Source organism: Carex rostrata, chromosome 35, assembly GCF_964058835.1.
Source record: "Carex rostrata chromosome 35, lpCarRost1.2, whole genome shotgun sequence".
NCBI lineage: Eukaryota > Viridiplantae > Streptophyta > Magnoliopsida > Poales > Cyperaceae > Carex > Carex rostrata.
In genome coordinates this window covers 219,697-234,636 of record NC_135952.1, presented here as the reverse complement: position 1 = coordinate 234,636, position 14,940 = coordinate 219,697, and the positions used below count along the sequence as shown (strand labels likewise).

Below are 14,940 nucleotides of genomic sequence, written 5' to 3'. Positions count from 1 at the left end.
TTGCTCAACCTGTTCTAGCACCTGATAGGATTTTTAGCCTAATGCTGTTTTGTAATATGTTCTTATGTTTCTACTATGAACTGCTTTTGTGGATGCTTCTCCTATGTTGTTTTTAGCTACTCTAGTATGCTGCTACTTAGCTCTTTTGTACAATGGAATTGATATCAATTCCATTGATTATTGTAAGAACTGCATTGTTTCAATATGAAACAGGTGGGGGTTACCCACTTTTGTCAAAATATATATATATATATATATATATCTATCTTGTAAGCTGATCCAATGCTCTTCCTGCAAGTATAAGTTGATTTTGAACTTATTAATAAAAAAGATCTCTTTAATAAATTCAAGAACAGTGTGAGATAGGGAACTTATTAATAAATAACGAGAAAAGTCGCCCAGATAAAGAAATAAGTTTTTGGTTACGCGACGCCTGGAGTTCAGAAACTGTGCGTCTACCTTGGAGTTGGAGTCTTGTCGACGGTTGAATAGAGACTCTATTACCCAAGTGGGTCCCGTATTTCAGTGAAAATAAGCGGTTCGCTCCAGGTGCAACCAGTATTTAAATATATCTTACAAAGAATTAATGTTTGCTCATACGCCCTTCCCGTTTAGCATATTAATAGATTGCATCAAATATACATTTCTATCCGAAATCATATACATAGTTATTTTAATTTTCTATCCGAAAAGTTCATAAAATTCGACAATTATTCGCAAATTATTCGATAGAAATTTGGTTAACCGAATAATCGATTCGGCAACACACACAACAAAAAAAAAATCACGAATTACATCACTATGTTCATAGTATGAGTTCCTGTAAATTAATTTGTGAATTCTTAAACCCGAAATTTTCATTCCGCACAATCCCGTAACAACCGAACTGGCTCTAAAAGAAATTGATTTCCTATGCTACCAGCAAAGTCAGGTGCTTTATAATTCGTTATATTTCTACCACCCGTCGATTTGCACTCATTGGAAGGATGTTTTTTTTTTTTTGAAAGAAAGGCGTAAGCCCGTTTCATTGCCATAAAACATAGAGTTTTATAGACCAAACAAAAACATAAAAGCAACATACTCATTGGAAGGATGTGATGTGTTATTATACTTTTTTTTTTTGGCTGCTTTTCACCGATAAGAGTGAAAAAGGCAACATTTATTTAATGTCATATGGATATTTTTTTTATTAAAATTTATATTATTAGCATAGTAACTAAGCATAGTTGCATCCTATCTCCATTCTATTATTAAGCACGTTAGGTGTCCGATCCGCCAACGGCTATGATTGAGAGATGAAACTTCGGATTTGATCTCAGCTCTCCAATTACATAATTTGTCTTCTTTTGATTAAATGCATCTCTTTTATGTATAAAAGTCTAAATTTAGTTAAAAACATACTCACCACATGTACTGCCACACGATACGTTACAATTTAAAATGAACAAATTCTGAAATTTAGCTATATATTTATTTATTTCCTTATTCCTTTATTTTCATATTTTTCATCTTCAATTGAGAAGACTCAACCTTCCATTTTCTTATTTATTGTTTTCTTACTTCTTCATTTCTATACGAATCACAATGGAAATTATTTTTTTTTAATTTCCATATTTTTTTTTCTTTGTTTCTATACATATTGGTGTGGGCAATTTAGAATATATTTTCAATATATAATATATCAATGTGTGTATGTGTGTGTGTATTCTAAATTGGAAACAAAGAAAAATATAAATTGGAACGTGTTACGTTACGAACTTTTTACAATTAAATTCAAATGAATTAAAAACAAGAATCAAGTTAATTGTGCTAATAAAATGAAAGTTTAAACCTTAATTAAGATTCCCCTAAATAAGTAGGTTAAGTGTGAATCGAAACCGCGTCGAAATTTCGAGATTTTGGAATTTTATAGGCTCAGTGCGGATGGGATTGACCCGCAGTGCGGGTGGGTGCATCCGCACTCATGCAATTCTGTGTTGGTCCAAAATTGACTAAGTACTGAGTGCGGGTGAGTGACCCGCAGTGCGGATGGGTCCAGCCGCACTCATGAATTTCTGTATTGCACTGAATTTTCCTGAAATCGGCTAAGTAGTGAGTGCGGATGAAGTTGACCCGCAGTGCGGGTGGGATTCATCCGCACTAGGCTCGGATTTTCTTGAATTTGGTCTGAAAACTTTCTAAGTCCCGAGTGCGGGTCAAGCCACCCGCAGTACGGATGGGTGCATCTGCATTCAGGGTAATTTTAACCCTAAAATCCAAATCAAAGCTTCTCTCTCTCTCTCTCTTCCACCATTCCCCATTTTTAAGTGATTTTCGTCCAAGAGAGAAGAAAAAGAGCTTGTGAGTTTCCGTTTCTTTCAGACTCCCGATTGTTGCGAGAAATTGAGTTTGGAACCGAGAAAGCAGCCGAGGATCTCTCCGAACCCTCCTATTTGGTATTTCTTTCTCTCCTTCTTTCTTTCGAAAACTCGAATTTTCTCGATTTCTCAGATTCTCGTTTTAAACCCGAGATTTGTGTTCGAATTTCTCGAGAACTAGTTCCTCTACACTCCTTACTAGTTTGTTTGTCAATCTTTTTCCCGATTTCTTCCGATTTGTGAAATCTGATTTCTAGGGTTTCGTGCCAAAATTGAAAGTTGGCATAATCGTGATTTGATTTGCTTAACCCGACCAATTAGACTTGTAATCGGTAGGGTTGCCTCCTGATCGTGAATTTTTAGAACATTTAACGGCTGATTTGAGGTTTTGACCAAATTATGGTTAACCAAACGGTAAATTGAAATGAACCGAGAACCAAAGTAGTGAAACGGTGATTGATGGTTACCAAATGGAGAGTGTATGGTCCAGAGGACCTAGATGAGATTTTGTGTGGTTTTAGAGGATTTTGGTAAGAAATAATGAACCGAACGAATTGATACCAAACACATAGAAATTGATTAGGGAAGGTATAAGCCCTAGAAGTAACTCGAGTAAACCTCTCGATCCTGAACCAATGTTAAACCAAGTATACGTATGATATAGGTGTAGGCTCGGTCGAGCAAGAACTTGCGAGACAATACGAGACGTCCGATCCTTAAATTAAGCGGTACGCTCGTCATACTAAGGTGCGGGATTCTTGGACTTGTTTGATACTTTATTTTCAGGAATTAAACTGTGTATTCGTTTGTCATGTTGAATATCATTGATTGCATCACTGAATTGCGTAGAGCATTTGCATAGCCCAATTAAATTAAACTCGAATTGATTTGAATTGAATGATTTGCATACTGGTATGGTTATAGGTTATGTTGATCTATTGTGATCTGATTTTTGATTGAAAGTCACCACGAACTGTGTATGTGAATGTATGTGAATGGATTTACGAAGTTAAGCACTTGGATCCAATGAATTTGCCAAGTCGGGCTGTATGCTGACTTGGATTCCCAGGATCCTAATGGCCTTAGGTGAACGGCCCTCGATATTCCCAGTACCGGTTGGGACGAGGGAGGGTGATTATGTGATGATATGAGATATGTTATGCGATGTGATTTGAGGTCGTGGGTGACTTGTGTAACGTCTATGGCTCGGTGGCATTTTCCTACGTGTTAATGCATTTGAACGGTCGATTGAATATGACGAATATTGGAAACGATTCTAAAAAGGATTTTCTTTATGTGATTCGAACCAGACCTTAATAAACGGTTAAGCCAAGTGATTTCAGATGAGTGTCAGATAAAGGGTCCAGCGGTTGGCCATCTGTAGGTGTCAGTAACCCTACAGATGTGGGTTTGATAAAGGTTCAGCTCGAAAGAACATCTGTAATTGCTACAAGCCCTAATGAACTGAGTTATGAATCGAGTTAAGCCAAAATATATGTTGTGTTTGAAATTCATCTTGGAAATTCCGTAAACTGTGTTTCAGGTTGATAAATTGTTGTCGAGTAGTGGCATTCTGTTATTTATGTTTTCTTATATATCTGTTTGCATTGTTATTGTTTGGGGTTTCATTTTTGAATATGGAGTTTGATTGCAAGTCCAATAATTCATATGTGGCAAATTCGCACTGAGAATTTATTCTCACCCCCACCTTCGGATTATATTACAGGTACCGGTGTGACTGATTCCGGAGAGGCACGAGAGTAGTAGGCCTTAGTAGCTTACCAGTGTATGACCCTAGATATGTTTTGTTGTATAGATTTAGGGTAGGCCTCGTGGTTGGTATCCGGATGAGATACTTTTGTTGTATTATATTCTGACCAGACTGTGTACTCTGATTATCTATTAGAAACTTGTTTTATATTGAATTGTTTGGGTTGAATTGTGAGTAGCCTTGTAAGCATACACGGCGTTGTATGCTTACGGCAGGGGACTATTACGACCCGTGGCCGCGGGGTGTGACAGCTCTCTTCGGTGGTATCAGAGCTCAAGGTTTAAACCTAACCAGACTGATAGGATACGTGAGTGGGGTACGTTATACTTGGGGTCGTCACGGCTAACGACCTGTTCGTTCTATGAGATACGTATATGCAAACTTAATAAATTATTTTCTTCTTATTTAAGTTATGGAAGGACGTCGCAGTAGGGGACGACCGAGAATCAGGAATCGTGATCCTATCCAGGATCCACAGAACGAGCCAATCGTTCAAGCGAGTGAGGCTGGATCTGCTGGGCCTGAGGTCCAGAGAGTTGATCTTGGACCTGGAGGTGTGCAGAACCGGGACCGAGATCTAGATGATAGATTGATTGCGGCTTACGAGAGAGGCCGCCAAGCAGAGAGACGTGAGGTGGCACCGGAGGCTCCCCGAGGAGGTCCGGAAGATTTTAGGAGGTTGTACGACTCCTTCATGCGCCTTAAACCACCTCAGTTTAATGGCACGGGCGAGTATGCCGCTGCTGAAGAATGGCTCGCGAGCATGAATGCGAAGCTAGTTCTATGTAGAGCACCAGAGCAAGATATGGTGGAGCTGGCAGAGCAGCAATTAGAGGATGGTGCTAGGTTCTGGTGGGATGGAGCCCGACGTAGTTATGTCGGGGAGGAGGCCAAAATTCCGTGGGAGTGGTTTGAGCAGCAATTCACCCGACGGTTTCTGAGTAACATACAGCGAGAGGCGCTGCGGAGGAAATTCCTGGAATTGAGGCAGGAGGGGCGAGCGGTGGTAGATTATAACAACGAATTTCTCGCCCTATCCAGGTATGCGACTGATGTGCAGACTGACGTGGTGAGATACCATAGGCAGTACCTGGATGGACTGGATGGAGGGATATCGATGATTGTGGATACCCCTATGGCTACTGAGCTGCAGGCCATGATGGATCACGCTGAGCAAGTGGAGTTGCACAGCAAGAGAAGAAGGTCGGAGATGACGGAGAGGAATGTGAAGCAGAGGGAGGACCAGAACCAACAATTTAGGTCGAGGGGAGGACCGTCGACAGCTAGACCACCCCCGAGGCAATTTATGACACCTAGACCCCCTCCGAGACAGATAGCAGCACCGGTACTCCGGCCGGGTTTTGTTTCAGTGTGGTGCCGTTCATGCAACCAGGCACACTCTGAGATCGACTGCAGACGCCGCAACCAAGCGTGTTACACCTGCGGCAGCATGGAGCATTGGGCAAGAGAGTGCCCGAATGCGGCACTAAGGTTCCAGAGAGACAGCGGTGGTAGAGGGCCCATGGGACGTGGATCTGGTAGACCACCATTCCGTGGTCGAGGTGCTTCTCAGACCAGCGGAGGCAGGATTGGAGGTCGAGTGGCTGCCCACGCACTCGGTATAGCAGAGGTTGCATATGACGCAACGAGGACTCTGGAGGAAGGTGAAGGCTCGCAACCGTCTGATTCTCGAGCTAATGTGATGACAGGTATACTTTCTATCTCGGATGAGAGTGCCTATTGTTTGATAGATACTGGGTGTAGCCATTCCATTGTATCGAAGGCTTGGGTAGAAAAGTATAACTGGTCAACTGAAACCAATAACCAAGTCCTGAGTGTCCAAACCCCTTTCGGTTCGACTGACCGAAAAATAACCATATGCCGAAACCGAAAAGTCAGAGTTGATGGAAGGGATCTCGAGATAGACCTGTTGGTTATGGAGATCACGGGTTATGACGTTCTATTGGGGATGGATTGGTTAACAAGACATGCCGCGACGATCGACTGTCCGCACCACAGGATTTGTTTTGTGACCGCAAAAGGTGGTATGTCGTGCATGCTGAACTGTAGAAAAGTTGGAGGGTTGATACCATGCATCTCGGCTGTGGAAGTTAGGCATCTGATCGATTCAGGATGCACTGCATATCTGGCAGCAATAGTGTATACTAATACGGAAGTTCCTGAGATGAATACGATTCCAGTGGTGTCAGAGTTTGTGGATGTGTTTCCGGAGGAAATAGTCGGATTACCACCGGAACGAGAAGTGGAGTTTGGCATAGAAGTGGTACCGGGTACGACACCAAAAAATATAAAATATATATATATATATATATATAGAGAGAGAGAGAGAGAGAGAGAGAGTAGGGTTAAAATGCACCATTGGTTTGTGCTCCAACCATACCCCATGTCTATATCTCCGTTTACAAAGTTCAAACAGTCGATCCGAACCGTTCATCTTGTTCTACATATTAAAATGTGCTTAGAGACCAAATTTTATATTTTTTGGAATTTTTTTACTATTTTTTAGATAGATACAAAATCACCGTTTTTGGATGGTCCAGATGTAGTTATTTTGTACCTATCTAAAAAAATAGTAAACAAATTCCAAAAAATATAAAATTTGGTCTCTAAGCACATTTTAATATGTAGAACAAGATGAATGGTTCGGATCGACTGTTTGAACTTTGTAAACGGAGATATAGACATGGGGTGTGGTTGGAGCACAAACCAATGGTGCATTTTAACCCTACTCATATATATATATTTTTAGAGAGAGAGAGAGAGAGATGGGCTACGGTGAGTTGCGAAGTCAAACGCGTTTCTACTTCACGCCGTATTTTTATTTTGAAAATCCAAACGACCGATCCGAACTGTTAGATATTTAATCCATATTGAAATGTGCTTGGAGACCAAATTTTATATTTTTTGGAATTTTTTTACTATTTATTAAGCATTTTTTAAAATTGCTGTTTTGCTGTAAACAGTAAAAAACAGTAAAATTTTCTGGACCATCAGATCAGCGACTTTCAAAATTGATTAATAAATAGTAAAAAAATTCCAAAAAATGTAAAATTTGGTCTCCAAGCACATTTCAATATGGAGAACAAGATGAACAGTTCGGATTGACGTTTTGAACTTTAAAATCGCAAAATATGAGCGTGAAGTAAAATAGTCGCTTTACTTCGCAACTCACCGTAGCCTATCTCATATATATATATATATATATATATAGAGGTAGTCTACGGTGAGTTGCGAAAAAACGCGTTTCTACTTCACGCTGTATTTTTATTTTGAAAGTCCAAATTACCGATCCGAACCGTTAGATATTTAATCCATATTGAAATGTGCTTGGAGACCAAATTTTATATTTTTTGGAATTTTTTTACTATTTATTAAGCATTTTTTAAAATTGCTGTTTTGCTGTGAACAGTAAAAAACAGTAAAATTTTTTGGACCATCAGATCCGCGACTTTCAAAATTGCTTAATAAATAGTAAAAAAATTCCAAAAAATGTAAAATTTGGTCTCCAAGAACATTTCAATATGAAGAACAAGATGAACGGTTCGGATCGACGTTTTGAACTTTAAAATCGCAAAATATGAGAGTGAAGTAAAATAGTCGCTTTACTTCGCAACTCACCGTAGCCTAGCTCTCTCTCTCTCTCTCTCTCTCTCTCTCTCTATATATATATATATATATCGAGGAGGGTTCAAATGCCTCCATTTTTTGTGCCTCCACCATGCCTTCATTTTTTAAAACTTTAATAACTCAAAATTTAAAACTTAAAAGTCAAAATAAAACCATTGGATATGATCTACGTCATTTTATTTATGCATGTGTAAAAAATTATGACATTTCAATTTTATTTTGATTGTCACCAAGAGCTTGTAAAAAATGCATTAATGTGGATGATTTCTAGACGTTGATTTTTGAACTTATTGATTCACATTAAAACAAAATTGAAATGTGATAATTTTTTATGAGTACATAGAGAAAATAACATAGATCACATCTAATGGTTTTATTTTGACTTTTAAGTTTTAAATTTTGAGTTATTAAAGTTTTAAAAAATGGAGGCATGGTGGAGGCACAAAAAATGGAGACATTTGAACCCTCCTCATATATATCTCATATAGAGATAGGCTAATGTGCTTTCGGTTGCATATGGGTCGAAATACACACGGTCTAAATTTGAAATTTCAAAATTCAAAAAATTGATCTGAACCGTTAATCTTGTTCTCCATATTAATATGTGCTTGGAGACCAAATTTTACATTTTTCTGAATTTTTTTATTATTTATTAAGCCACTTACAAAATTGTTGATCCAACGGTGGCTTAACAAAACAGTAAAATCAGCAGCCACCGTTGGATCAACAAAACAGTAAAATCCTGTCCCCAGAGTCATGCAGAGTGGGTCCCCATATAACTCTAAACTCAAAACTACTTTAACCCTAAACTATTTAACAGTAACCAGATCCACCCCGCAGTGACTCTGGAAACAGAAATTTCCTGCACCCAGGGGAACAGGACAGGAGATCTGGTTCCAAATTGAAAATAACACTGGTGCTGCCCTCGCTCGCCACCTGTCCTCTCTTGCTGTTCCTCTCAGCCATCTAGACTCTTCTCTTCGAATGTGTTCATATGACATTTGCTGATGTCGTCTCAATTGAATTTGCTCTTCGCTTCTCAAATTCATTCGAAATTTTGCAAGCTATCATCTCCTTCTTCCACGGTCGCCACGTGCTACCCCTCCGCTACGTGTTTCTCGCCGCGGCCACGCCAAGCTCCTCAGCTGTTCTTTGTGGTGAGCTCCCTTCGATAGGATATCGCTCTCTCTCTGAATCTCTCTTTTTCCTTGCGCAAAAAAAAGAAAACAAAGGGGTTTTTCTCTCTCTAAAAAATGCAAACACTATGCTAACCTATCCTCTTTCTCTCCTTCCAATTCCAGACCTTATTCCGGCAAACAGCTCGAGCTCCTCCCTCATGGCTACCGCCAACTACAATTACTACTACAATAACAATAGCAAGTCCCTAAAGACTACCAAAACCCTCGGCCTCTCTTTTCCGGCGGATTCTTTCTCTATGAGGAGGAAGAATCGGAAACCCATCTGCGTTGAGCCATCATTCTCCACACAAAAACAAGGCATCTGGTCTATCAGGTTTCAAATTATCAATAATTATTTTCTCTTCCAATTTTATCTAAATTTCCTCCTCTTCTAAATTCATTACTCATTTTGTGTTCTTCTCTGCATTTCCTTCTCTAATTAGTACTTTCAGTTCCAAAGAAATCTCAAATCCCAAGTTTTATCAACATGCTGTTTTTTTTTCCTTTCCTCATCTGTTGAACTTATTTTCCATCAATTCTGGCTCAACTATCGACAGTGCAACTGCAAAATCTGTGCGATTTTCTAATTTGTCGCAATTTCTGAAATTCTTAGACCTGGCAATTCTTTTTGCATTAGATGGGTTTATTTGATGCTTGACCTTGATTTTAGAGGGGTTTGTGACAGTTCACTTATTCTATTAGGGCTTTGACCTAAGCCTTAAATTGTGCACGAATTCATTTCTGTGAACAATTTAAGGTCCAAACATGAATTTCTAAAAGTATTACTTTAGATAGGTTTTTAATGTGAGTTTTAAAAAGAGCATTTGTGGGTTCATGTAGATTTGACGGGAACCCAGAATTTGTTGCCGAGCTGGTGACAGCTAATGACTTCAAGGATGCTTACACAATAGAAGACAGAACTGAAGGACCATGAGGCTGCCAGGTAATTTACTTAACCTGTGTTTTGAACATCATTTCAATGAGACCTCATTTCTTTATCAACTAAGATGTTTTGGTATATAAAAATTATACATACTCCTGCAATCTATCAAGGAGTTATGTATGTTTCTGCAAGTAATAAGCATTTGATAGGCACCCTATAGACATGTTATTAAATACTAATATATCATGTTACACTGTTACACTGTTTCCTTTTTATCTTTTAAATGACTAAAGTGCCCTTCTGTGGTCTTCATCTTTATTGAGATAGGGCTAATAAAAATCTGAGAACTAGCATGTCTCATTCAATTATAGTGAAATCATACTGTCAAGAAAAACTGTTACTTCCCCATCTTCTCAGTTTCACCTTTGTAGCACAACACAGTTATAAGAATTGTGTAGGCTCACAAGTTGATTATTTGCAAATCTTTTTATTCTCAAAGCGACGTGGGTTCTAATTCCAGCCATAGAACAGAAAAATAAAGAAAGAGAGAAAGAAAAGGATAAAAGGGGGCAGAGAAAGAGAAGAGAAGAAGAAGGAAAAGGAGCAGGGTGAGGTCTGGTGACGGTAGGCTTCTCCTTCTCTAGAAATTTGGCGAGATATGGTGCCGGTCAACTTTTCCTTACACTGAAAATTTATAACTTCGGTAACCTTAATGATTATCCTTTTTATTCTTTTAGGTTAAGACTGATTAATACTCAGCAAGGATTTGTTGGTGTTTGTTGATATGATTTGTGTTGCTTCATTGTTATGGTGCTATGATTAATTCCTACCAAAATCCCAAACCCACAAATGAAACAACACAAATCATATCAACAAAATTTGTTGCTGAGCTGGTGACAGCTAATGGCTTGAAGGCTGCTTAAGCAATAGAAGACGGAGCTGAGGGACCACGAGGCTGGCAGGTAATATTTTTAACCTGTGTTTTTCAATCGAGTTAAAACTCAAACTAAAACAATTAATAAAAATGATGACAAACAGTTTATTTGGATGTATATATTTTAATTTATTATTTTTTCCACTATGTTACTTAATTTTATCATATTGTTCTTACACAACATTCTAATCTGCTGACACAAAAAAGTTCGTAGGTGTCGTTCGCTCTAAAAAATTCGCTCTCACAATCTCTTTTCTCCATCTCACGTGACAAAATGTTGCCGTCATTTCCACTATCCTTAATGCTCTCGGTTCTCTCCGTACCAAGATTTTCGACTAACGCTAGCTCCAAGTAAGATTTCAAACTGCTTTCACTTACTTTTTTCCACTTCTTTAGATTTTTTTCCTACTAATACTGCTCAGAAATACTTGATTTTAGGTTATAGAAAGGTGGATGAGGAAGATCTCGAAGCAATAGCAGTGAAGGAGTATAAGGTTCTTAGGTACAAGACCTTAGTGGCCGCCACTCAAAAACTTCAGCATGAAGAATAAGCTCGGCGAAGGTGGATTCAGTCCAGTATTCAGGGTAACTTAATTCATCTACAAATAGTTCGCATGAAAACAATTTGAGATTGTTTTAAATTGAATTTTTTGTTGAACTTAGGGGCAATTGCTGCATGGAAGGGAGGTAGCGTGAAGAAGCTCGGGCCGCATCGAAGCTATTTTCATGTTTCCCTTGCAAAGACTGCATTGTTTGGGTAATCTATACTAGAACTCAAATGAGTATTTTACATTATAATCAAGCACCAATTCACATTGAGATAGTTATAACTTTTTTGTTACTCAATTTCTGGATTTTGCGCGCACAAAAAAATTTAGCTTCTAGCTTCTTCCTATAGTAAGATATGGAACAAATTCCTTTGAAGTTCAGCCTTTGTTCTCTTGGATCAAACTACTATGTTTATATATATTAATTCTTGATGGAGGGTTCATTGCTCTATGTTTGAATTCACTTCTTTATCTTTGGCTTAACTCTTCATGGTAGACGAAAATCCATGACGAAGGGATCATCAAGCCATTGGGCTCACTGTTCATGTAGCCATGCAGGCATGCAGGCATGCAATGTTTGTAAATAAAAATGAAAATGAATTCTTCCATCTCTCGGAAAATCAAAGCAGTAATATGAGCTTCAGAACAATTTTTTTTTGGAGATTTGTCTACCGTGTGATATGTGAGAGAAAAAAATTCTTTTTTTTCTAACATGCACAGCTAAACCGGATGCCAGTTCAGTATGATTCCCACATTATTCTAAAACGAAACCAATAATTTTATATTTTGAACACTTTTGAGTTTTTTTTATTTTGACAACCTTTTACAATTTCTGGTTCGAATTAATAACCTGGTGAGCCATCCTAACATCAAGATTTTCTTCTTCTATCATTCTTTTATTGAACCCGCTTTTAGGTTGGCATATCCACAGACCACAGCTGAGACGCCCAATATATAGATATGAATTGGATGGCTACATGCCAGTAGAAATGGAAAGAAACAAACACATATTGAAACCTATTTGTTAGGTTGGATCAGTGGAGGAAGCTTGCTATTATTAAATTTTGAGTATAAATTCTTTTGTAAAGTTCTGTTGATTAGTTTATGTTATCAGTTTTTTATATCTCATACAATTTGTTTTATACTATTGTTCTGATTGTGAAATCTGGCTTTTGATTGCCTTCTTTTATTTTCTTTCATTTTCTTTTGATTTGCTGATTTTGCTAGAGTTGGTACACTGGGTTGAGCTGTTCCCATTTTCAATTGCACGTGCTATTCTGATTCAACAATGCACAGTTTTATTTTCTCATTGGCCCAGAGATAGCGACCATCGGAATGATACTTAGGTATGTATTTTTTTTATTTGGAAATTCTCAGTTTTTTCTTTGATTGATGTAATATCCCCTGCACATCACTTAAATGAAATATTTGTATGCTGTCGAGTGTGTCAAGGCTGAGGGTGAATCAGGAGTTACTGTCATGGGACTTACCAGAGAAACTGTTATTCAGGTGAATTTTCTTTTTTTCTTTTTATTTACTATTGCGAACTAAGCAGGTGAGATGGAAGCAGACTCTATTTTTTTTGTTGGTGCTTTGAAATTCATGCGTAATTAGAGGATCTCTTATAGGATTTCAATTTGAAAACACACAATTTGTAATGCCCCTATATGTTGTTCCTGATTACTAATCATTTTTTGAAGAAAAGTAAAAAAATCCCATTTCCATTACTGCAAGTTTAAATCCATCTAAATGTCTGAAGAATAATAGTAATTCGAAATCCATAATTCCTAAGCATGTTTCGAAATCCATAATTCCTAATCATGTTTCTACCTGAAGCAATCAGATAATGCACTATGTAAACCAATAATAGACCTCTAGACCATCTGTACCATTGGTACACACTGTAAGGTGAGCACTTCTTTTGGTTAACATACATGTTTGGCATAATGAAATCTGTTTCATCCAGATGTCTTATTTGTTTATTTGTAGTGTTTCTATTATTATTTTCATTTTTGTTAACTTAGGTGTGGGCTTCATGCCTTCCAGAATCACTTCTAAACCAATTCCTTACCAGTGGGATTGGTTCAATTCAAGCAGTTCAATCTCTTCTCAAAGGAGAAAACCTTCATTTTAGAAACCAATTCACAAAATGACAAGTGATACTTAACATTATCTACTATTTTGTCCATGTAGTGGTTTTTTCACTGAATTTGTCATAGATTATTAAGCATATTAATGACTATATTTGTAAACATGTAGCGATCGCTACTAGGTTGGTATTTTTTTTTTTTGCTGTGGTGACATGCATCCTGATATGAAGGCATACTATGTTTCTGTCATCGATACCAATTTTTCCTAAAAATTTAGTAAAATTTTAATGCCTTTTACTTCTGTTTTCTCTCTTGGATTCAATTTTAATTATTTTTATCCCATTGCTAATTTAGGACATAAATTGGATGATAGAGCTAGCTAGGCAGAGTGAATAGCGGCATGGAGGCCCCGGTTGTTAGATGGGTATAATTAAACGAATACAACATTTCTTTAATGCTTTTTAATATGTTCCTTCAATAGATATAGAATATATATCATAATTTATGCATTCTAATTTTACAATGAGCAATATTTGAACCACTTAAATCCTTCTGATATTTTATTTCGGAATCATTAATTATTGGAAAGAAATTCAGCTGTTACAAGATAGTTGAGATATAACTATTACAATCATTTTCATAAAAATCATTTATGCGCCACTATACAGAATAGTGAGAAAAACAAATGCCCCCTATGTATGCCAACTTGTACAAAAAAAGGACGGTTGTGGCGTAGCCGCAACGACGCATCTAGTTTTATAAACGTTGATAACGTTTTAACTGAGCTCGTAGAAAAAAAAACCCTAATTCGTATTTTGAACTAAAACGTTGTAACGTTTTAAGTCAAAAAGCTTTTTTTGAAGCTGTTTCTATAAATAGAGCTTTGGGCCTTCATCCCAAACTCTCACAGCCGACCCTAACTTTCAAAACATTTTTATTCTGTGAGCTTGAGTCCTCTATTTGGGCCTTCATCCCAAACTCTCACAGCCAATCCTAACTTTCAAAACATTTTTATTCTGTGAGCTTGAGTCCTCTATTGTTGATTAAGTTTAAAACTTTAATATCTCTCAAACAATCTCAAATCTACTTCACTAATCTTGAGTTATATTATGTTAGACTGAGATCTTGAGTATTCTTCTTGAGGATCTAAACTTTGAGACTTCGTTCTCCCTTTGACTTGGCCGTGTAACTTCCTGTTGGTTATAAGGGCTCATCGGTTCTCTAATCTAGTTGGCCGTGTAACTTCCCGTTGGTTGTAAGGGCTCACCGGTTCACAAGTTGTAAACCTTTTGTATTGGATAATAGAAAATCGCACCTAGAAGAGGTTGCAATACCCCGGAGATGTAGACCTTTGTTTTGTCGAACTCCGTTATCACCATGCGTGTCAAATTTATCTAAACTTATCTATTTATTTTTTAATCACAATTATTTTTCAATCTTAAGCGATTAGCAATGCATTTAGTATAACACATAAACCTCACTTTATTTTGATTTTGTTTTTGTTTTTGTTTTTGTTTTTGTGAAATTTCAA

The 14,940-nt window shown here is 37.5% G+C and overlaps 1 protein-coding gene across 2 annotated transcripts; it reads left to right on the top strand.

The window, feature by feature from the left end:
- The first annotated feature begins 8,752 nt into the window (after positions 1-8,752).
- LOC144549570 (uncharacterized) lies at positions 8,753-9,897 on the top strand. Of its 2 annotated transcripts, XM_078298344.1 has the most exons (3): positions 8,753-8,933; positions 9,078-9,288; positions 9,795-9,897. In XM_078298344.1, the coding sequence occupies exons 1-3, from the start codon at positions 8,771-8,773 to the stop codon at positions 9,886-9,888; spliced, it is 468 nt and encodes a 155-aa protein (XP_078154470.1). In that variant the 5' UTR covers positions 8,753-8,770; the 3' UTR covers positions 9,889-9,897. The 2 variants fall into 2 exon arrangements, with proteins under 2 accessions (XP_078154470.1, XP_078154469.1); XM_078298343.1 differs by having other exon boundaries at positions 8,753-9,288.
- Positions 9,898-14,940: the final 5,043 nt, after the last annotated feature.

Excerpts from the sequence above, each read along its gene's own strand:
- LOC144549570 (XM_078298343.1), top strand. The coding sequence starts at position 8,771 with ATGACATTTGCTGATGTCGTCTCAATTGAATTTGCTCTTCGCTTCTCA. Across the intron at positions 9,289-9,794 it reads CAAGGCATCTGGTCTATCAG|ATTTGACGGGAACCCAGAAT; the intron begins GTTTCAAATTAT and ends GGGTTCATGTAG.